Below are 22,425 nucleotides of genomic sequence, written 5' to 3' on the forward strand. Positions count from 1 at the left end.
CATACTTTTTAAAGGTCTTTAAAATTAGATACCTCAGATATCCTTGCAGAGTGAAGTCAAATACAAAAGGTGTTTTAATCCTTCTGCAGGAGCTGCTTTGGCAGCATGACCATGTCTTGGCCAGTCTTGGGAGACTTGTGAACCCTCTGTGCATCCAAGCCCAGGGTGACTGCTCCTATGCAGAGGGGTGCAAAGCAGAGGTCCCACAGCCATCACTGGTACAGGTGTCCTTCAGCCACAATGATAGATGAAAAAAACCCTGAAGATTGCTCTTTGGGACACCTCCCAAAGGAATTTTTTTGGCAGGTCTGGTTATTTCATCCAGACATAAATAGCTTTGTTTTATCTTCTTCCCATCACTGCCAAAAGTTCTGAATACTCTTGTGTGCCAAAAACCAGATTTATTTAGACATCAAATAATTAAAATAAAATAGAAATCATTAAAACTTTTTTTTTTTTTAAGCTTAAAACCTGTGAGCTGAAATAAGCAGGAAATTTATTCATTTTTATGAAATGGCTTCTCCAGTTGATAGGAGTTTGTAAATATTCTTCAGGTACCTACGATCTGCCCGTCTCTTAATATCTCCACCAAGAATTGATGTTAATAAATGGAAAAGACATTCATTTCTTCACTCACAAGGACTCATGTTGCCATATTGTCACAACATCAACAGGGGCAAATTTTTCTGGCTTCACAATGCAAACCCAACCACCCACATTAGCTTAGAAACCTGTTTGCACTCAATGCTCTTTCTTTTTTCCAGCTCATTTCTCAAGACATCTTGTTCTTTGAATGATGGCCATTTTTGGAAGTTTTTCTTTGATGGTCTTGGGCTCAACAGGTTGCTAGTGCTACTGTGAACCAGGCCTTCCCCAGAGGGGTTCTGCAGTGGGTGAATTGCTGTAACTGCAGCAGTTTGAGTCCATCATTTTCTTCTGAAATTTTCAGAATTAAATTATATTGCTCTTCCCACAGTTTTTCCTGTTGAAGCCTATGGAAAATTAGAAGTAAATTCACAAATATAGCTCTTCCATTGTAGACAACAAAAAACCCTTTTGAGGAGAACTTGAAACCACACTGATATTGCTGTATTTAATCTCTCAAATTACATTTGCTAACTAATTAGTAATTTAAAGGAAGTTTACATCAAAACTTAGGTACTAGAGTATTATTATACCTGAATGCTGCAGGCTTATATGCAACAGCTAAAATATACTTTTGATCATGCCCTTTAGCAAGCATATCAGGCTGGCCATTTAGCATCAGGTCTCATGTAACATAAGTCTCCTAAACCTTATGGACATAATCTTCCATTTTGCTTATAAATCAATAATAATGGTGTGCTTGACTTTTAATATTCTATATTTTTCTGTTTCAGAACTAGGACAGCAGATAAATGCACAAGCACCTAAAGGAATCCCAGTTCCATCTCAGACTGTCTCTTTTCATAAAAGACTGCATACGCTGACAAAATACATATTGTGACCTTCCTTCTGCATTTCTCATTTATGAGGTTTCTGGAGATGCACTCCAAAGGTACATTTCTTATTTAGAAAGAACAATTTTATTCAAAGAGCAAATAATGACTCTGAACGTTTGCTTATTCCAAAAATGTGCTTTTTCACTTGGGATCACAGGGCCAGTCTCTCCTCTGTAGCAGCACCAAAGCAACCTTTCTTGCTGTTAAATTATTACATCTTCTCTCTGCAAAGTTTGCCACCAGAGAACTGCACAGGGAGTGAAGGGACAGTGACAGATGTGTGATGTACCACAGGTAAAACACACTTCTTCCCACGTAAAAAGTGCAAAGCAGTGCCCAGGAGCAATTCTGGTAGTCAGGAACTTCATGGTCCCCCTCCACTCCCAGTGCACGCCTCAGATCCTGGTTCTCCTGCTTGCAGCCAGCAGTGGCTGCCCCTGGCGCCTGGGCAGCATGGTCTGACAGGCAGGGATTTCTGGGCATGCTAAGGAAGCTAAAACAGAAACTCTTCCAGAACAGCACAGTGCAATGGTTCACAGATACACTTCCACTACATTATCAACCATCCCAAGCGATGCCTATGTCTCGTAAATTTAGGAGCATTTGTAGGGGCGTCCTACAAATTCTGTGTGTTTTCTCTTCCTCCAAACAGGGGTTAAAAAAATGGCCAGTACAAGACAAATTAAATCACCTCTCTAATTACTTCTGGAAAGCCAAACTCCTCCTCTGACTCTTAAAAGCTTTATCTCCAGCTGTGTCTTGGCATACCTCCTCTGTACTGGTTTGCCTATGCCCTCCTTGGGTATATTCTCAGCATTCCCTGAAGGTTGTCCCCCAAAACATGCCTTGTGTGGCATCTCGTGTTGGAGCTGCAGCTCAATAGCTTCCTCTCTTCCCTCCATTTGGGTTTCTGCTCTCTGCCGGGATTTGCTCCAGTTCTGCTTATCCCGGGGATTCAACACTGTCTGCCGTCTAGTAGCTATGAGTTTCCCCGAGATTACTCCCAGCTGTGGGAATTGTCCCAAAACATCTCTGCTGTTGCGACTGCCTTAGCCAGCATCTCTTTAAAATGCAGGCTCCAGGTGATTGACTTCCAAGTAAGAGGAGCTGAATAGGTTTAGACAGATTAACATTCTAGCAGTAAGTGGCAGTCATTCCAAGGAGCTAAATCAAATTCTCAAGTGCTCATTAGCAACAGGGGAGAAAAAAGGGGGGGAAAAAAACTAAGGGAAAAAAATAGTTTGAGAACGTAAAAAAGAACGAGCACACAATGGAAAGACTTGGTGGAAGCTGTTTTTTTCATTAGAGTTTTTTCATTGATGGCCATCTCCCTAAAACACCAGGTCATGCGGTGCTGCTGCGTGGCCTTTTCTGTTAACACAAAGTACGAAGGTGCAGTTGACCCAGGGTCACTCCAAGTTCAGAATCAGCCCGGTGAGTCTGGCCGGCAGGATGTGTGTTAGCCGTGCCGCTCTTCAGTGACAGGGGGAAAACTGCCATTTGCTGTCCAGCCTCGGAAGGACTGCTCTGCACCCTGAAAAACAAAATACAAGTCTGCGGTGATGAGTTCACTCGGGTCATCCAGGGCTCTTCGTGTGCTCGTAATGATCTGTCTGTTTGGAGTGTCCTAATAGGACAGAATTGCAGCAATCGTTGTGAGGGGGAGGTGAGGAGGACGCTCACCACTTAGCAATCCGGACAAGAAATACCGCTCTGTCTCGGGGCGTGCAGGGACAGTGACTGCACAGCAGGTTCTGAAAGGTGCCCTGACGCTGGCCTTTGCCAAACTACACGCTGAGGAGGACGGCACAGGCGGCCCCGGCACGGCATCCTGCGCTCCGCTCCTGGGGCGGCACCGCTCCCCGGCCCTCCGCTGCTCCCCTCCCGGGCACCCGCCGCTCCTTCCCCTCCTGCCGCTTCCTCGTCCAGGCTGAGGAGCAGGGTGAATCCTGGGTCCGAATCCTACTAGTGAGTAGTTTACATTTATACAAAATATTTACAGTTTTTTCCCAAGCTTGTTTTCCTAGAGTTCTGTAAATCGTGCAAACAGATTTTTGCAGTTTAGGCAGTTGCACTGCAGAACTTCACCTGTTCTCACTAAAAGCATATGAAAAGGAGTAAATAGGAAAGATCTGGAATTTTTAACAACTTGTCCCATAAAAGTAAAATCAGCTCTACCTGAGTGCAGAGGAAAGTCCCTATTAACCTTTTACATTTCAGAAAAAGCAGAGGCAAATCCTGCCCCAGGTTCCCTTTGCTGCTTGATTTACTCAGAGAAATATTTTCACTGCTGTTTCATACAGCACTAATGAGTTTAAAACTCAGTGGGTTCACAGCAACTGAACAGCAGCGAGAGCACAACCCTGAACTGTACCCAGCTACAGACTTGCCTGCAGAAAAGGAGGAAAACCCAAAATCACTCCTTAGGCTTGAATGCTTGAAGAAAAGTTGTCTAAGGGTTTGTTTTAAATCAGGCACCCGCACCTGGCTTTGTACATATCAGAGTTCCTGATGCCAGAGCCCTCCCTGGTTCTGCTTGGCTGCTGGCTCATGCTGCTTCATTCCCTGCACTCTCCACCTGCTCTGCACAGTGTGTTTTGCCTAAGTGAGGCTCACCCTTGGCACAGGAGCATGATGGAAAGTGCCTGGGTGTTCTGGCAACAGAGTCAGCATTAAGCCTGGAGACAGTTGAATACATTCCTTTGACTGGCACCAACATTTTTCAATGCCTTTTAGAAAGCGGCTTTCGCTGAAAAAAGAAAAAGCAGCAAAGAGATCAAGATGTCAGGAAATGCTTTTGCTGACTTGGTGTGAAGAAAATATTTTTCTTATCCAAAGCAGCAGAAGAAGCTAAGTAAGTCACTTGACCTTCCTTCCTTTCCTTACTCTCTAGGCCTTCTGCCTCTGCAAAGGACATTTTTTCAGCCATTTGCCATCCTGTCTAGCACATTTCTTCATTTCTTTTTCTTTACATAGTCAGATCCTTGGACTACTCAAAACACCTCTTGATTTGCTCCTACCTTGCACTGATGGGCGTGGCAAAGTCTTCTGCTTGGATCCATCACGCACACTGTGGTTATAGAATTTTGCATAAACAGTAGGTGAAACGAGAGCAAGTGAATTTTCTTTCTGGTATTCTGAATCTCTCTGCTATAGTCTCAATAGTTTACAGGCTGCAAATTTGTGGATCTAAGCCCATTATGCTTGAAAGCACTGCATAGTGCAAAATTCGTGCAGGAATTTGAGTCATTTTGCTAGGAAGTGTCATGCATAGCTCTCATGATCACTATTACGAAGTATGATCCTAATTAAAAGAAACTCGAACCACAAAAAGCACCTTTGTGTTCAGAATCCTGGTAGTTTGGTAGTGTAAATTATTGTTTCTTCCCCTTCTCCTCTGGATTTCTTTGATCATCTAAGCCAACACAGGTAAGGAGCAGAAAGCTGGACCTTTTATCTACTATACCATGCATTTTGCACTGCAAGTACAATCCTCACTGCAAGCACTGTGGGCACAACATAATCTCCAGGCTCATAATTAACAGTGATGATTAATGGCAAAGTATCTGTCAGAAACTGTGAGAATAACTGTCCATCCCTTAAGGAAGGGGGATGCACAGAATGACCTCTCAAAGTCTCTTCCAGCACTGTGACTCTGTGACAACACAAAGACAAAAGGCCCCCAGCTTGTTTTTCGAGTAGTCAGCTCTTTGCATGGCTGCAGCTAACAGCTAGGAAAAAAACCATCCTTCCATCTGCAAGCAGAGCTCATTGATAGGTATGCAAAATTCTCCTGCCATGTAAAATTTTTATAAATATTTATTTTCTTCTAATTATTACCACAATTGTACTATGATGCGAGCTGCTAATGGCAGTCTCTCTGTTCAAAATTATGCTTTTTGTGACAGCTGTAATGTCTGGATCTGGAAATGGAGCCCAAATTGCAGTAGATGTTCTGCTGTCTCCTTTGTTTAGAGCCTTCAACCCAATGAACTTTTTCAGAATTCAGTCCAATGATAAAATTACTATTTTCTTAACTGTTTCAGTGGAAACAGGTTTATATTAGAGAAGAATGGAAACACCATATCTCAGAGATTTAGAATTTTGTAAAGCTATTTTCATCATTGCTCTTCTACCTTCCACAAGAAGACTACAAACAAGAGCAGACAAGTCAATGAAAATTTCAATTTTTAGTAAAGATTCACGCCTTGAAAGGGGAAAATTTCCATGATGAAACTTTCCATGATGCTGATGTGAATGGAAGAGTGATGGCATAAAACTGGTGCCAGTGCAGTAGCTTGTGAGCATGAACAGGTTTGTTCCCAGGGGGTGGCCATTCCTCAGTAAGTGGGTGTTTCCTCCCCTGCTGTCATCAGTAGCACCGCCCTGGTAGCTCAGGGGCTATTTTTGCTGAGTAAGGTGACTCTGACCAGAACTACATTTTGGGAGTGTTACATGATTTCTCTGTCAGCTCAGCTTCAGTTTGTACCAACAAAGTGGTAGCAGATGAGAGAGAATAGGGTCAGAGCACTCCAGATTTTTGTGTGGTTTCTGTCTCAAACCTTTCTTGAGTCTTGGGTGCTCAAAGCCTCCTAGATTTGCCTCCTCAAAGCCTCTTGGGTGCTCAAAGCCTCCACTTGCCCCTGTACACTGGGTGGAAAGATTTCCATCAATATTCAAAATCTATGATTTTTTTTCTACCTGCAGTTTAAACTGGTGAATTTTGGGAAAACTGCAGCTGAAAAAGGAAGAAAGAAAGGAAGGAAGATAATTAAATGTAGTAAAGGTTATGGAAGTAGAAGAAAAAAAAAAAAAGGGGGAAAAACAAACAAAAACAACCCCACAATGCAAATGCCCAAAAGCACCTTGGCCATTGTAGTAAAAAGTGCTGCTAAAACCCCAGTCATATAGCATTGGCTAAAGGGAAGGTGCTTCTGACTCTGTGCACTCTGTTCCTCTCCATCTCCCCTGCTTAAAACAATACCAGCAGATATTTTGGCTGTGTCAAGGTTATTATTAACAAACCACTAATTACTTAGCTAATAGAATTAAAAGAAACACCCCACAATTAAGGCCTATAAAATTCATATAATCTCTCTACTTTTGTAGGAGCAGTCTGACAGGGATGGCAGAGCCCCATTACATGGCACAGAGTGGCTGGGTTCCAGGCATTGTAAGTCATCAGATCTGTGGCAACTTGTACTTCTTACTGCTGTTGTTAAGGGACTATTTTAGGGCATGCATATTTATTTGACCTTCACCTACTAAGACCAGACTAAGCCATTAGTTTTTCTTCTGGTGAATCCCAAAAATTAACCTGCCAAATATTTCATCAGAGTTCCTAATGGGAAAACCTACAGAGGAGCTAATGTTTATTATGGTCACTAATGCAATTTACCTTACTGTAGATCTGGAGAGACTTGGTATGGGATCAGGATCCTGTTATGCTAAATGCTTCCAAATGTGGATCACATCCCATGGTTTTCCCCACAGAACTTATCATCTGAAAAGACTTTGTCAACAGATCTTCCTTAGGGTAGAGTACACCTGGACTGGAAAGATGAAACAGCGATAATTGCCTTTTTTGTTGTGAGATATACTTGAACTATAACCATAATTTTAGAACTCATACTTATATAAAAGTCAAACCAACTGTATCTGTGCCTGTGTTTGTGACTCTGTTCTAAATTCTTCCACTTGCCATGTTATGTATAATCAGAAGTCATAATTCTATTTTGATCTTGTTCTTATTCATGAACTGATATATGCAATGCTAAACATTTGCTTCTAGATTAATTTTTTAAAGAAAGGTGAATTGCTTAGAATGTTGCAACTAAGACTAAAATAAAGCATGAATTTTAATGGACCATGTCTTTTTTCAAGTATATACAGTCCTCATTTTTCTAATAGGCTGGGTGAATTTCACCTTTACACTGTACATTTGCAATTACTTTTCAGCTAGAGAGGATTTAATTGCTCTTTAGAACCGACTTGTTTGAACTCTCAGGTTAAGCTGAAAAGATGCTATGAAATATTGAAAAAGAGCAAGAAACAGAAACATACAAATGTTCATCATTAGCTAACTGCAGGACACTGCAAGTAGGGAAATTAAGCTGATAAATATGCTTTCTGTATAACACCTCAAATCCATGTTGTACTGTTCATCTTGCAGCGATGAATCTGAAGGGACTGGTAAGAGTAGGGATCTTCTTTCAATATTGCAACGAGACACTTTGTGCTGCTGTTATATGATGACCAGTTATAAAATTATAACCATAGAAATTTTCAAAACTGGACTTCAGTGCTACTCAGAATATTCCTACCTGAGCTGATCACTGTCTCTAGGTTTCAAGTGGACTACAGTCAAGTGGAGTATTTTTAGATTTCCTATATCCAATTTTGAGACTACCCAGTGCAAATCCAGCTCTTATAATAGTTTACAGCTCAGTTAGTCTTTCAACATGATGAGGTATTGTAACATTGTGTCCTTTTAGGAGTGCAGTTACAGCTTTTCTAAATCCCAGTCAGCCTCTCCGTAGAGAAACTGCTTGAGGAGTATTCAGGCAGCAATCAAGCTCACACATCCACACACGGTACCAGGCTGGCTCAGCAAGGAGGCAGAAGGCTCCCAGCCCCAAATTAATTTCCAGCAAGTGTTTATTCCGATGTGCAAAAGGTGAATCCGAGGCCAGAGAAGGACCATGTGGTTTTCTCAGTATGTATAGGGTCTCAGGTTTGTAGGTGGTACAGGGGGCAGGGCAAGGGGCAGGTGGCCATAGGGAAGAGAGGAACAGGACACAGGCCCCATAGCCAATGGGGAAACAGGGAAAGGGGATACCACGGGAGGAGTGATGGACTTGCGAAACCCAGAGAGAAGATTGCACTATGTCTGCAAGGATCCATGGGGGAGAAGCCCTTGTTACACCTGGGAGGGGTGTCTTTAATCTTCGCTTTTCCAGGGCAAGGCACTTGGAAAGTCCTTTAATGGCACAAGTAACTACTCCACATGGGATTTGTGCACGTTTTGTCTTCTCTCAGAAAAAAAAAAAAAAAAAAAAAAAAAAAAAAAAAAAAAAAAAAAAGTGAGAGAGAGAGAGAGGGAGAACAGAGAAAATATTGTGGCCTCAACTATTTTCCCATCACACAGCCTTCTGTTCCTATTTCCCAGATAGGTGTGTGGATCTTTTTAGTTACTCCTTCTGTCCCCATTGCTTATGCTTATCTTTCCTAGTAGTCTGCATCCTCTTCTTTACTTGTGCATCACCAATTATTAATTATTATGTCCTTTTTGGAGGGTAAGAGACATGGAGCTGGATGCTGGCACTTGCTGTTTGAGGTTAACTCAGCAATGGAAGAAGGCAGCAGCTGCCCAAAGCTTGGGATGAGTAATGTTCAATCAAAGGTGATCAAGGGCCCAATCTTACTTTTCTTTTTGCCCTAACATGGCACCATGGGAATATTTTAAGGAATTATTTAAAAAATTAGTTTGATCTCTTGGAAGTTAGTTTCTGACATCTGTCACCCGTTATTGAAGGAGTTTCTGTACCAGAGTGGGTGTTAGAAACAAGAACAATCTCCAAACTTGAGTATTGACCCAGAACTTTGATGGAAGTCAAGGCAAATGTAAAGGTAACTATAATTATCTGCTGAAATTTGTCTTTGGGCAAATCCAATTCTTCTGGGGTTAGACAGTCAAGAGCATAACAACTGAACATTTTTACAAAAAATATTACTTAAAAGTGTTAAAAAGTTTCAGAAAATGTTTTAAACTGAAAGAGGGTAGATTTAGATTGGATTTTATGAAGAAATTCCTCAAAATGAGGGTGCTGGGGCATTGGAGCAAGTTGCCCAGAGAAGCTGTGGATGACCCATTCCTGGAGCAACCTGGTCTAGTGAAAGATGACCCTGCCTGTGGCAGGGGGTTGGAATTAGATGGTCTTTAAAGTTCTTTCCAACCCAAAACATTCTATAATGCCATGATTACTCATGGGTGGGTACACTGGAGACAGCTGAGGGCTCAGAAGCTGCAAGCCAATGCACAGAATAGAGAAGAAAAGCAACAGGTTACAGCAATGCAGGCAAACAGTCCCATCAAAAGCCTGCAGAGGAGCTTTCTGATTTAGCATCATCTGTTGCTGAAAGAAACTATTTCATGATTATCTGATTCCTCCTATATCCAGAAAATGCCTAGTTTTGCTGCAAATTAATTAATAAAAAAAAAACCAACCAAAAAAACAAAACCCAAAAAACAACACTTTTAACCTGGTTATTTAAGTCAAAAAGAATATCAGTGTTTATTAACATGAGGCTTATGTGGTACAGGGATCTCGTGTGTCAGGGTGACCTTCCTGTTTGATGGCTTCCTTTTCTGCATTATAATCCCACGGCCCATGGCCCATGTCCTGCTGGAGTATTTCTGTCCATTGGAGCATAGACAGGGTTCAGCTCTCACCATTATTTTCAAGTCCCTGAGTCATCTGAGCCCTTTTTTTTTCTGGTAACCACCCATGACTATTACGGGATGTTTGTGAACACCCCCTCCCTCCCACAGTCACAAACCTTTCTGGTTGTTCCCCTGACCTCTACACAAGCTCACACCCAGCCGAACACACAAGTGTCTACATGAACCATGGTGATATCTGATGTTGTCTCGGTGGCCTGTCAGACCTTGCTGCTTATTTATGCTAAGAGATAGAAGTGAATTTAGGCCATGTCTTTTCTCTCCTCCCTCCCCCTTCTTACAAGGATTAATAAATAACTGAATTCTACTTGGTTTGACTTTTGTTCTGTTCTTAGGGCTTGCTTCAGTACATAACGATAATTTCCTGCTGAACTGCTTCTGCTGCACAGTGCCTGTTTCACTTCCCCCCAGAAGAAGTGACTTCAGAGTAAATACCAGACCAGAACTGTGACTCCCAGCCAGGGTTAAATCTGACCACAGAGCCTTGTGATTTTACTCAGCTTCTGATTTCACCAGTGATGGCTTCCAGTTTTGACCTAAAGTATGTTTCGTGTGAGGACAGTGCTCAAGTTTTTAGCTGTGAATTCTCAACAATCTGCAAAGAACGCAACTCTAAGATAACCTGTGCAAACTATCTACTCTTCTGAGCTGCAAAACTGTGAGAAAAGGGTAATACTACATTCAGAGTGGTTTGCCCTTGCTTATTCAGGTCCTCATTTTATTATGAGGACTGGAAAACAACTTCATATGTGTGAGAGAGCTCAGTATAATAATAACAGAAATGGCATGACTATTATTTCTGTGCTAGAGGTGGTGCTGCCTGTGGCTCTCCACGAAAGTGTGGAGCTCTCTTCCCCCCAAAGCTTTAAAAAAATCAAGAGGGAAGAAGAGCAACATCTTGTTGCAGTACTCTGTGAGTTGTGGGTTAGGCTGGAAGGTTATGTAAGGGCATGTTTGCATACATCCAAGGTGCATTATGCAGACAGCCCTGAACTAAAACACCCAATATACACCTCTGGCCAGAAACCCCCAAAGACTATTTGCTAGCCAAACGCAGCAGGAGCACGTTGCATCTATACCAACATGCCAGCTGCCCTGAGTGAAGGGCTTACATCAAAGAGAAACAGCCACTGCCATCACAGACAGTGTAGCTGTGACACCCCCAGCCCTAGGCTGATGGGGACAGAGCCCCTGGCAGCTCACAGGCCCTGGGCCAAAGGGAGCAGCTGTGGAGCTGCTGTGGCTGCACCTCTGCTGCTGGGGCTCCTGTACACAGCAGATACAAACCTACTGCTTTGTTCCCAGCTCCCACAGGTGTAAACAGTGTGCACAGCGACCTGGAGCCGGGACCTGGAGGTGGAGGAGAGTTATTGCAGAGGGATGAAGGGCAAAGAGAAGACAGCAGCTTCAGAACAGCCAGGCTGCTGTTCTGAGGGCACACCTCCAGGCTTGTCATCCCCATCCCAAAACACAGCACTGGGAATCTCACTGCTGTCACAACAGATAGCCTATAGGAGGGACTCAAGGAAAAGACATCAGTGGTTTTACCTCGTCGTTTTGTTTAGGGATTGTATTTGGTGTGAGGACAGCATGGAAGAACACATGAAGTTACTTGTAGAAAAGCAAATATTACCATGACCTGGGCTGGTGCTGCTGGAGTTGTAGAAAGGCAGAGGCAAAGTGCTAAAATGGATACATGAATGAGAAAGGCTGGTAAATGAAGAGTTCAAATGAAAGCCTGAACCTGAGATGTGTGCAGAGGAAGCAGCTGTTGGGAGGGGTAGGATGGTCAAACCACCAAGTAGGAAAGCAAAAAATACAGATTGGGAGGAGTTGTTGGGGGGCCCACAGTGACAGAGGTTGCAAAGACTGCATGGAAGTGTCACAAAGAAAACAGGACCTTTCTGAAGAAGGTGCTGTGTTTCAGACTAAGCACAATGAGATCTTTTACATAGGGGACCACTATCAGAAATTCTCACTCTCCAAACTTCAACTTCAACTGGAAAAAAATCAAATGCTGTATTATTACAGACTTATTTACAGACTCTTTGATTACTGAATCATATTCAAATGTTGAACCTGTAGTAGGAAACATTCTGTGTTAGAAAACTTGAACAAAATTTAGAGTGGAAGTAGAGGCTTTTTAATTTTTGAGATAAGTAGCAAGTGTTTTACTTGTCCAATTGCTTTTCAGATTATTAGAAATTCATTCTTGGGTAACATATTCTCACTTTTTCATAGTTTCCCAATTAGAGAGAGAGGGGAAGAAATTTTGTCATAATCTCCTTAATGAAATGCAGTCACCAAACTTTGAACATGTAGTTTTCTTGCTGCAGTAAAGTCAGGAGTGGGCAGGAGTGATAAACTCTACAATAGGTATTTAACATAACTGATAATACAGTAAGCCATATTCAGAAAGAAAAATTACAGTCCAGGAGATACAGCTCTCCAGAAAACACCCCAAACCCCCTGACATTTTTTACTGCAATTTTAAGATCACTTTTGGAGGACACCTTTCTTAATCAAATACTATTTCCTTTAAAGATTAGTGTTCACAGCCTAATCATGCTGCACTTAGCTTAATTTGCTTTGCTATGGACTCATTAAATTCTTTGTTTTGGTCAGAAACCCTGCCATGGCTTGGCAGAGAAACAGGAAATCTCCTCTCCATCTTGGAGGGTTGTGACTGCTCTTTCATTTTAACACACAGACTGGAGGGTGCTGCAGCAAATTACCTGTGGGTCACTCATTCATTCCTATGTAAGTAACCCATAACCCTTAAAACACTTTGTCAGCTGGACAACTGGGACAAGAGGGAGAAAAATAATTCTTGTGTCAGAAATGTCTCAGATTGCCATTATAGCAGTTAGATCTAATGGTTTATTTTAGGTTACCTGAAACTTCAACGGCAGCAATTCGTACAAGCGATTGTTGAGGCTGCTTTCATCCCATCTCACCTTGTGATAGATTCAGCATTTGGTGGTCGAGAAGAGACTTTCCTGAATTGCTACTGTCATTTGTGCTGAGAAAGTGCACTTAAGGAACAACTTGGCACCATTACCTGTTATTTCATCTGGGATCTTTGAATCAGAGCAAAGTGCAAGTGATAAATAGTAGAGGTTTGGCACTATTGTTTTGCTGGCAGATGAGGAAATTTGGATTTCCTCACCAAAGTTTGGAAGTCCATTAAAAAGTTGCTAGCAGATGTCCCATGATCACCCCTACACCTGCAGGAGTATGCAGACAGATGTGATACCTTGCAGTCTCACCTGGGTCCGTGAAAAGTGTCTCCTCCCACAGACAGTGAGCAACAAGGAGTGTTTTAATTGCTGGATGAGCTTCTGCCTGGCATTAGGTCTAATTAGACATCCCTAGTGCTGTCACGCACTTCACCTTCAGCTGAACAGAACCAAGAAGAAAGTCAAACTCTTTCCTATTTGCATCCTGCACCAGAAAGGCAGGAACTGGCTTTCAGAGGTAAGATCTACAAGCACATGTGAAGAGTCAGTAGAACAGGCAGAGCTACACTTTTAGCAGCATACCTTAAAACAGTTAACTTTACCACACTGGTGCAACCATGGCTTTTGGTAGTATACCTGTGTTCTGGACACGGAGGAGAAGGCACTCTCATGTCTTTGCATTTTCTGTACTATTCAGTATATTACTGAGGTGCTCATTTAGAATTAATCTGTACATGTTGGCAAGGAACTACTTCTGCCCACTAATGCCAATTTGCTCCTTTAAATGGAGCAAATGAAGCATAGGTTCTCTCTGTTTGAGATGGATTGCCTGAGAGCTTTATTGGCAAACTTATCAGATGAGGACACTATGGGAATGCCTCCCTTTGGGCAAATGGGTCAAGATTTTAAAGAATAGTACTACAGAATACTTAAGAGGTTTTTGTACCACTAAACCCCTCATTATTTACTATTCTGGACTATTTTTTTCTTAAATAATTTAACTGCATAATGTTTGCTGCTAATGCTGAACTCTCATTTTAATTCAAGTATCTTACAAAAATTTTCCCCATGATTATTTGCTCATTGATGAAGGTAAGTTCTGAAAGATTTTTTTACTCTTGATGCATTTTCTAAAGCTGGAATCACATGCTTTTATTTGCTTTTAACTTTTGAATTGCAATAGTTTGGAGAGAACACACTGCTAACTTGAACTTTGCAACATTTGACTGTGAGCTTTACATATTATACCAATAGTAGTTTGATTCATTGGTTTCTACCTGCAGCAAAACTCTCTTACAGAGTGAGTGTGGATTTGCTTAGGTAAAACTTGTGAGATTTTTCTGTACTTGAAATAGAACACAATTAGAGAGATTATCGTTTAGAAGGACAAACTGCTCTCAAAAAGCATAGGAAATATCACAGAAAAAAGGCAGCATAGTGGATGCCCAGCTCTGAATAAATCTTTTAAAAATTAAGAAGAATTAAGAAGAATTCTTAATTAAGAATTGCTAAGAATTAATTAAGAATTAAAAAATTAAGAAGAATTATGAAAATCATTTATTTCACTATTTTGGAGCTCAAATATTATTTTTTCTTTAAATATTTAACTTGCAAGACTTCTAATCTACTGTTGGGGGCTTGAACTGTCCAGTTATCCTAGATGAAGGTCCTCTGTCTACTCATCAATTACAGATATTAATTGGGGTGAGGGTCATGATACTAATCAGTTGCACAAATTACCTACATGGGGGAACAAACAGATGAATAATATCTCTGGATCGCCACTAGTGGTAAATATTGCTCTGTTAAATATTTGCATATGCATGATGGAACATTGCTTGTTTGTCTTGGGATTTTGTTTGATTGGCCGGGTTTTTGCTCTCGAGAAAAAATAAAAAACAAACCAAAAAAACCCAAACTCCTGCATTTGAACAAAAGTGATTGAAGGGAGGAGCAAAACTTTTTTCTCTTTTTTTCTTTTTTTCCTTTTTTTCCGTTTCATGACTATGCTAGCAGGAATTAGTACTTTAAAAAAAATCTGCTGGTGTGTGCTTCCTGTTCCAGTTTGTTTAGTCACAAGTCTGAATTAGATCTATCTGTTGGTTGGTTTCATTTACTATAAACAGGTCTTGTGCTTTGTTTCAATACATCAAAGCCCATAGCCAGGCACAGACAGGTAACGTAAAAGGGGTAAGAAAGTTTACAGTCTTGCTTCATTGTTTCTTTAAGCGTTCCAGACAACGGTCAGAGGGATCACGGGGAGTTTAGAAGAAGGCTTGGTTGGGGTTTTTGTCTATATAAACTGGTTTCTCTTTTGTTCCTTTTCTAGAAACCACATGTAACTTTAGGTCAGAAAAGTGTAAAATGTGGCACTTCCTAAACCAGTGTTACCGCTGCCTTGGGGTAACCGGATCAGGCAAAGGTGCAGGCTCCTCTCCCTGCTATATGCTGATGCCTGCTGCTGTCCTTCAGGTGAGTAACAGAGGTTTATTTTCTTTCCGAATATCCGTGCACCTAAAGGAGGCAGATGGCTGAGAAGTGTATTTTCTCATGACACTGACACTGCCCGCTCCCCCCCAAAAAATATCACTGTTTTAGCCCTTTAGAGATAAATGTGAATTACTCCCTCCCACAGTATTTTTAGTAAAGCTGCTCTAAAAGTTTTCTTCCTTCCAGCCCTGCATCTCTACAGGTTTTCTTCTCTTTTTTTTTTTTTCTTTTTTTTTTTTCTTTTTTTTTTTTTTTTTTTCTTTTTTTTTCTGTTGGCTTTTTCGGCCTTTTTTTTTGGTTTTTATTTTTGTTTCTGGTTTTGTTTTTGAGGTTTGATGTTGGGATTTTTGTTTGTTTGGGGGGGTGTTGCTGGTGGTGTTTTGGGGGAGTTTTTTGGGGGTTTTGTTTGTTTTGGTTGTGTTTTTTTTTAATCTGCCCTCTTAAAACAACAGGAATGCTGGCTGGCCCTCAGCCAGCCAGAACTCAGCAAGCAGGGTAAAATTTCAGTTCAGATTTACGGGAAGGTGTTGGGAGTAAAAATCTGGTTTGGTGAGTTTAAGGCAGGGAGTAGTCCAGAGACAACCTTGCTACTGTGAGCGTGGAGAGAAAGAGAGGAGGGGGGGAGGAGGATAATAAAAACCACCCAGGCTGGAGATTAGAGACCAATTTTTCCCCTGTCCGAGTTTCAGTGCGTGTTCCTGTGCTGCTGCAGCCTTATCGAGTTTGCAGGCAGAAAGCCGGGTCTGGGGGTGGAAGAGCTGCGCGGTGCCGGCAAAGAGCTCAGCGCCCCGCTCAGCGCCCTGGAATGTGCGGCTTAGGGCAGGGGCGAGCAGGGGCTTTGGCTTAGCTGGTACTAATTGCAAGTGTTAGTGCTCACAAACTCTCTGAAAAAAAAAAAAAAAAAAAAAAAAAAAAAAAAAAAAAAAAAAAGCGCAAAGACGCGAAGAGCCAAGAGAAGGGGTTAAGATTGGGAGAGCTGTTGCTCCAAGCAGCAGTGCAAGGAGTTGCTCAACTCTCCCTTAGCAGCGCGGGTAGGAAGGACAATGCATTAAGGTCGCTACCCCAAAACGCTGCCGCCGCCGCGAATGGTGCTGGGCGCTGAGGTGGGCTCCAGGTAGGTACCGCCGCTTCTCGGTTTGCTCGGCACTTCCTCCGTCCTTAACCGCGGATTGGATTGGATTTACTCTCCTGTGATTGGGTTGACAATGTAAGCGACCAGAAGTTCACTCAGAAAAATATATTTGAAAGTGTTTTTTACGGGGGAGAGGCAAATGGAGAGGACGGCAGAGGTTTTCGGTGGAGTTTTGTTGACTCTTCCCAACTCACAGATTTCTGGTGATTCTGAAGGAAGGTGACAGATGAGAGGCAGAGGCAGGTACTAAACAAGGACAGATTGAGAAGTGATTTGCAGATCTGAGAGTTTTAATTTAAAATATGTGTTTCTCCATGTCAAAGAAAAAGCACAGCATAACTTGTCTAATGTCTTTGGAGTCAATTTCGGAAGAAATGTTTCGTTTTATGGCTGTTTCTTCTTTTTGAACACTTAAAATGCTGTAGTTTGTATAGACCAAGAGCCGTGGCACAAGTGACAGGAAGGTGACAAGAGGGCTCTGATTCTGCTGTCTGTTATAGACATTAGCATACGAATGGGGTCTTATCTGTGAAAAGTTTCTGAAGACCATTTGAAATACATGTTATCCATCAGGTGGTCAAGCGTCTTCATGCTGAGATATGTGTGATATACGAAGGTTTCCTCACTCATGTTAACAGAAACAGCAAATTTTAATTTTTTTTTAGAGGTAAGGTTACACAGGTCATTTCTTCTTAGGAACTTAAAATAAAATTTTGACCTAAAGGCAATCTATTATAATGATTAAAGACGGGCTGGGACCTTACAGGTCGCAAAATCTCTACTACGTTTTATCGGCTCCACCGGGCTGACCTGGCAGAAGGCAGGAGCATTAGACGGGGCTGAAATGAGCCGCCTGAGGCTAACGCGGGCTGAGTATCGGTGCCTTTACGTGCCTTCCAGACTTTGCAAATGATAATTTGGACAAGCCTGCAATTATTCTCTCTCCCGGTGTGGCCGAGCTCGCCCGCTGCGGGACGGGCACCGTGCATTTCACAGGCGGGACGGGAGGCGCAGGGGCGGGCTGCCGGCGCAGGGCCCGGGGCCAGAGGTCGCCCGTGGTGTTAAGCGGAGCCTGGTAGACAGCTGGAAAGCTGGAAGGCGGCTTGCCTCTTCAGAGAGGAGGTGGAGATAACGCCAGGAATGGGCCGCTGCTCGGTGTCCGGCAGACTCGCAGCTAAAGCTAACAGAGTGCTGTCTGCGAGATAAACGGAGACAAACTCTCCTTTTGCGCCTTCGTTCTCTCTCCCTCCACTCCCCTGCATATTCCCGGCCTGAGAGAGGTTGTTCTCCTGACTTGTTTCGAGGCTGTGCATCCTGCCAAGAGCAGCCTCGTAGCCCGGGGAGAGCCCAGCTCCCTCTTCTGCTTTTGGGGTCTGGCCTCTCTTGAGACACAGGCTCCGGGCCCCAGGTGTTGTTAGGGAAATATTTGGAATTGACTGACATGTAAATAGGGTTGCTAATAATTTCTGAGTGTCCCTGCTGCAGCCGAGGATGCAAAATCTTTGTCTGAAGTTTTAGAAAATAAAAGAATGTACTGCCTTCAATACAACAGATTTTTTAAAAGTTGAAAACATTGCAGTAGAAACATTTATGTAAGCAGTGGAGATGGTAGAGCTTTCAGGGAATAGTGTTTCTATATCTGTTTGGTCTGAACCCTTGTCTTGCATGGCCCTCACATGTCTGGCCTCAGCAGCCCTAGCCCTAGGACTGGGGTCTGCTTTTGTAGCTTCCCACATTTTGGAATCTTGGATTCCTCCACATGGCAGAGCCCCCTCACTTTGCTACCACTCTGTGAAATGCTGCACCCTCTTCTGTGAAAGCTGTGAGAACATCTGACAGCTAGAGAAGACCAGGGTTACCTTGGAGTGGTGTGAAAGTCTCTGTTGGGTTACCATAAGAGCCCACAGCACTGCTAGGGTGACAAATTCCAGCAGATGTTACATCACATTTATAGGTGAAACAAAAATGTAATCTTACTTTTTCATTCAAATGGCCCTGATCATTCGTGTGCAGTTTCCTGAATAAATATTGCTCTGATTTACTGAGAAGTTTAGTTGGGGCAATGTGTGCTTTGTGAAGAAACATTGCCAGATCCTGTTCCTGTTAAAAAATAAGTCAATGATGAACATACAGGTGAATATAAAGATCAGATTGGATTTGTAGCAAGGAAGCAGATCTAACAGATTAACTCTAAAGAGACTATCTCCATGTCTGTATATGCCTGTATGTAGTTGCCTCTTTTGTCAGGAAGTTGGAACCTCCAAATTACTAATGACTTAAACCAACAAACCCTTCCTTATATTGTAGTCACTTTGAAATTTGTTTTGATAGGGGATTTTTAGGTGCAATTTTCAAGTTTGTAAAATGGATCCCATGAACAGGATATTTTTTGTCTTCTCCCTTAGCAGAGGGAAGGATTCTGACCTTTATCTTTCCAGTATGAGGCCTAAAATAATATTTCTTTCTGCTGTAGTAATTTTTTTTTCAATAAAATGCTTCTGGGTACACCTAGCTCTTGCCAAGATCAGGAACATCTCAGTAGCCTTGCTGAGACAATGCAGGCTTTGTATAGCTATGGCTGGTAGGGCTTTGGTGACACAGTAAACTCAACAGAGGAAAGCAACTTTTTAGTAACTGCAAAGCTGACTACCTGATACTTGAGGGCATTTTTGTCCTTTCCAGGCTTTCATGTGCCCTGATCCCAAGTAAGATTTTATTTGAAAAGAAGAAAGAGGTTTCTGGTATTTTTAAAGTGTATTTTACAAAATGTGCTTAAAGTCTGCACGTTATCTTTTGCTTGGGTAGGTCATAAAGCTGAGACTGAGTCAGCACAGATGGGCTTGTTTGCCATGAGATGGAAAGAAATTACAAAGGCATGAGAATCCTCAACCAATAATAATGTGACAACAGTAACTTTCATGTATTTCCAAAGGGGGAGCAGCTTAACCAGCCACTAAAATCTGAGAGGTTTTCTATCCTGTTTGCTAATGTGAGAGCCACTGGGAGGTTTACTCTGGAGAAGCAACACCCCAGGTGATGCAGCTCAGACTTTGCATTCATGTTTTGGCCTTTTGAGTACCCAGTGGATGGGTTGGAGCTGTGCATCAGAAATAAGCTGAGATACTGCTTCTGCCTTTTTCACTTTTATTAGAGAAACTTAGTAAGCTCCACCACAAGTCAGGGTGTAGGCTGAGTTTCAGCAATGCGAGTTCCCAGTAACATTCAAGATGTCATTTATGACTGCTGTGTCACAGACTTGGGATTCCTGACCTGGGTGTTTCTGCTGTGCAGACCTGCTCATACAGGTGCAGAGGAAGGGCTGTCACTGCCGTGTGGGGTTTATGCACAAAACAGCTGGTGAGAGGCAAGAGATGGGATAGGTGCTGGTGGAGCACAAGGAAATGGTGAGGGGTCAGCTGGATACACAGTGAGAGCAGCATGCCAGCAGACTGGCTGCTCTTGTACTCTCTCAGTGGTAAGGGAGAGATTCTAGAAGGAATTTAGCAGAGGTGAGCAACGTTCCTCTGTAGTTGTGACCAGGGAGGTAGTCCCAGTGAGGAATTATGAAGGAAAACAGAAGGGCATAGGATGGGAAGCATAAAGTGGGTGTTCATAAACTACAAGACACCTGTTTGTGCTATTCAGCTCTGCCTGCCTGAGCAAGTACTGTATGTAAGGACACCTTTTATTTTATTTGTTAGGAAATGGAAAGAGGATCAACAGGAGCACAGAAAATGAGTGGCACATTCAAAGCTATGAAAATGACTCTTACAGAAATATTTTGAAGATGAAACAGTGGATTAAGATTGTAGGTCAACAGTGGACCAAATTATGAAAGAGCAAAAAGGAATGTTACCATTAATGAGCTAATGTGAGGGTGAGACTCCAGGGAAGTATTTAAGTTTTGAGGGCAGATAGAACAGCCAATGTCTTTGACACACATGCAGAAAGCATCAACAGGTCTTAGCTGTACCTTGAAAGAAAGGCTGCTCAAATAAAAATTGTGCCCTGCCTGCAAACAGAGCAGTAATAGTCGCCATGGAAAGGAGAGAAAAGAGACTTCGGGTATTCCTTGAGAGAGGGGCAGTATTAGAAGCTCTGCTTTATCCACACATAGCTGGAAGTGATGGCTGGGCTTTCAGCAGACAGTCTTTTAACCTTTCTAGCAGAAGAAACAACTGAGAGGTGTTGGTTGGGCTGGATTTTATGGGGAAGAAAATTTAAAGAAATTGAAATGTAGAGATAATTTTGCAATTTAACTTGGTACAGAGATAAGGTCTAAAAGCAAAAGAAAAGTCATGAGAGTTGATGGAGTGGAAATTGCAAAAAGGCTGAATGGTGGACGTAGTGGAGGAGGCTAATGGATGGTGCTGAGTGGGACCAGTTGTAGTTTAGTGCAGGATTATCTCAGCAGTAGATAGCCTCTGGACAGTGCAGGCCAAAAAAACATACTTTTTTATGAGGAAAATAGAAGGATTGGGGCAACAGAGGAACAGAATCGGTAAAATGGACCCAGTGTGACAAAGAGGGTGATATGGGTCATCAGCATAAATCAGCAACAATAAGAAGACAGAAATGAGGAATCTAAACCCAAGGAGGAAGGTGATGGACTTGGTGAAGGGGAGGCATTTGCAGGGCTGGGAAGAGAAGGGAAGGGAGAAAATGAGAAATGAGCAATCCTTGAAAAGAGGAGGAGGAAGAGGAGGAGGAGGGAGACAGGGGAGAAAAAGCTCAACTCACTGAGTCTGATCCCAGTCAGGAAAAAGCTGAGACAGAAGTACTTCATTATGGTTTGAAAGCTGTGCTCAAGATTTCAGGACCTATAAGGGTGAAATTATGAAGAGACTGTAGCTACAAGGTCTTTAAAGCTGGAAGTTGTGCTGGGGTGACAAACAGAGAGTATGAGGTCTGAGCAGAAAGCAGGGTGCAACTTTGGGACCTCTTATGGCTGGGGTGGGAGGAAGAGCCAGAGTGGGGAAAAAACATGAAAGGCAAGGAGAGAAGATAGAGTCAAACACGATCATGCATGCAACGACATGTCCTCTAGATGTTTTTGAACAAAAGAGCACATTCAACTCACCTCAATTAAATATTAACATTGTTACCATGACTTAAGGCCATGTTTCTGGCAGTAAAATTTCTGTTGACTATGTATGCTGAAATTTCACCAGAGTTCATACACTACTATCCATATCCTAATGTGAGTGTTAGTACCCACAGGAAGCATTTCACTGTCATTGGCATTTTCACTAAAGGTAGCACTGGTATGGTACCTGAAGCTCACAGGAGCATAGTCACAGGTAAAGCTGCAAGCAGACCAAGACTTAATTGGTGAGTGTATTCAGACTTTTGGGACTGCAGTAGTAGCTCCTGAAGATGGATTCTGCCTTTGGCTTCTTGGCCTCATGAAACAGGCAAGAAAAGACACAACTTACCTGACTTACTGAGTGCACACGTTCGATGAATGTGGAGGTGCCTCTGTCTGGATCAAGGAGATCTGAATGTGCTTGCTGTTGCTGCCATTTGTGGTGTCTTAGTCAGTGTTTACAAAGTAAATGGGATGAGTAGATGCTACTGACAAAGTTGTCTGAGCACCCTGAGCACCCGGGCCAAGGGTGGCTGTAGATGTACCCAGCGGCATTGCACAACCCCAGGGCCCAGAAGCAAGCTTCAGCCTGGGCAGGGCTCAAACAGGCCACAGCTGTCCTGCATGGAAGGAAAAAAAAAAAAAAAAAAAAGTGATTTTCATAGAGGTTAATTGTATTGAGCAACAATAAACAAAAAGGCTTTTACATGCTTCATCCACATATTGAAGTCCGACGTCTCAACTTACCTCTGTGAGTCACAGGTCAGACTGAATGTATGCAGAATAAATCTTCCTAAGCACCACAGGGGTGGCAA

General features: G+C 42.5%; 1 protein-coding gene across 3 annotated transcripts in view; it reads left to right on the plus strand.

The window, feature by feature from the left end:
- The first annotated feature begins 14,509 nt into the window (after positions 1–14,509).
- Positions 14,510–22,425, plus strand: part of RBM47 (RNA binding motif protein 47) — a 78,206-nt gene continuing 70,290 nt past the window's right edge. For 2 of the 3 annotated variants that reach the window (XM_066317072.1, XM_066317073.1), the window contains exon 1: positions 15,617–16,506. In XM_066317072.1, coding sequence (XP_066173169.1) covers positions 16,478–16,506 — 29 coding nt within the window. In that variant the 5' untranslated portion in view covers positions 15,617–16,477. Of the gene's footprint in view, positions 15,079–15,231; positions 15,375–15,616; positions 16,507–22,425 lie in introns of those variants that run through there. The other variant, XM_066317075.1, reaches the window with a different exon arrangement.

Source organism: Sylvia atricapilla, chromosome 4, assembly GCF_009819655.1.
Source record: "Sylvia atricapilla isolate bSylAtr1 chromosome 4, bSylAtr1.pri, whole genome shotgun sequence".
NCBI lineage: Eukaryota > Metazoa > Chordata > Aves > Passeriformes > Sylviidae > Sylvia > Sylvia atricapilla.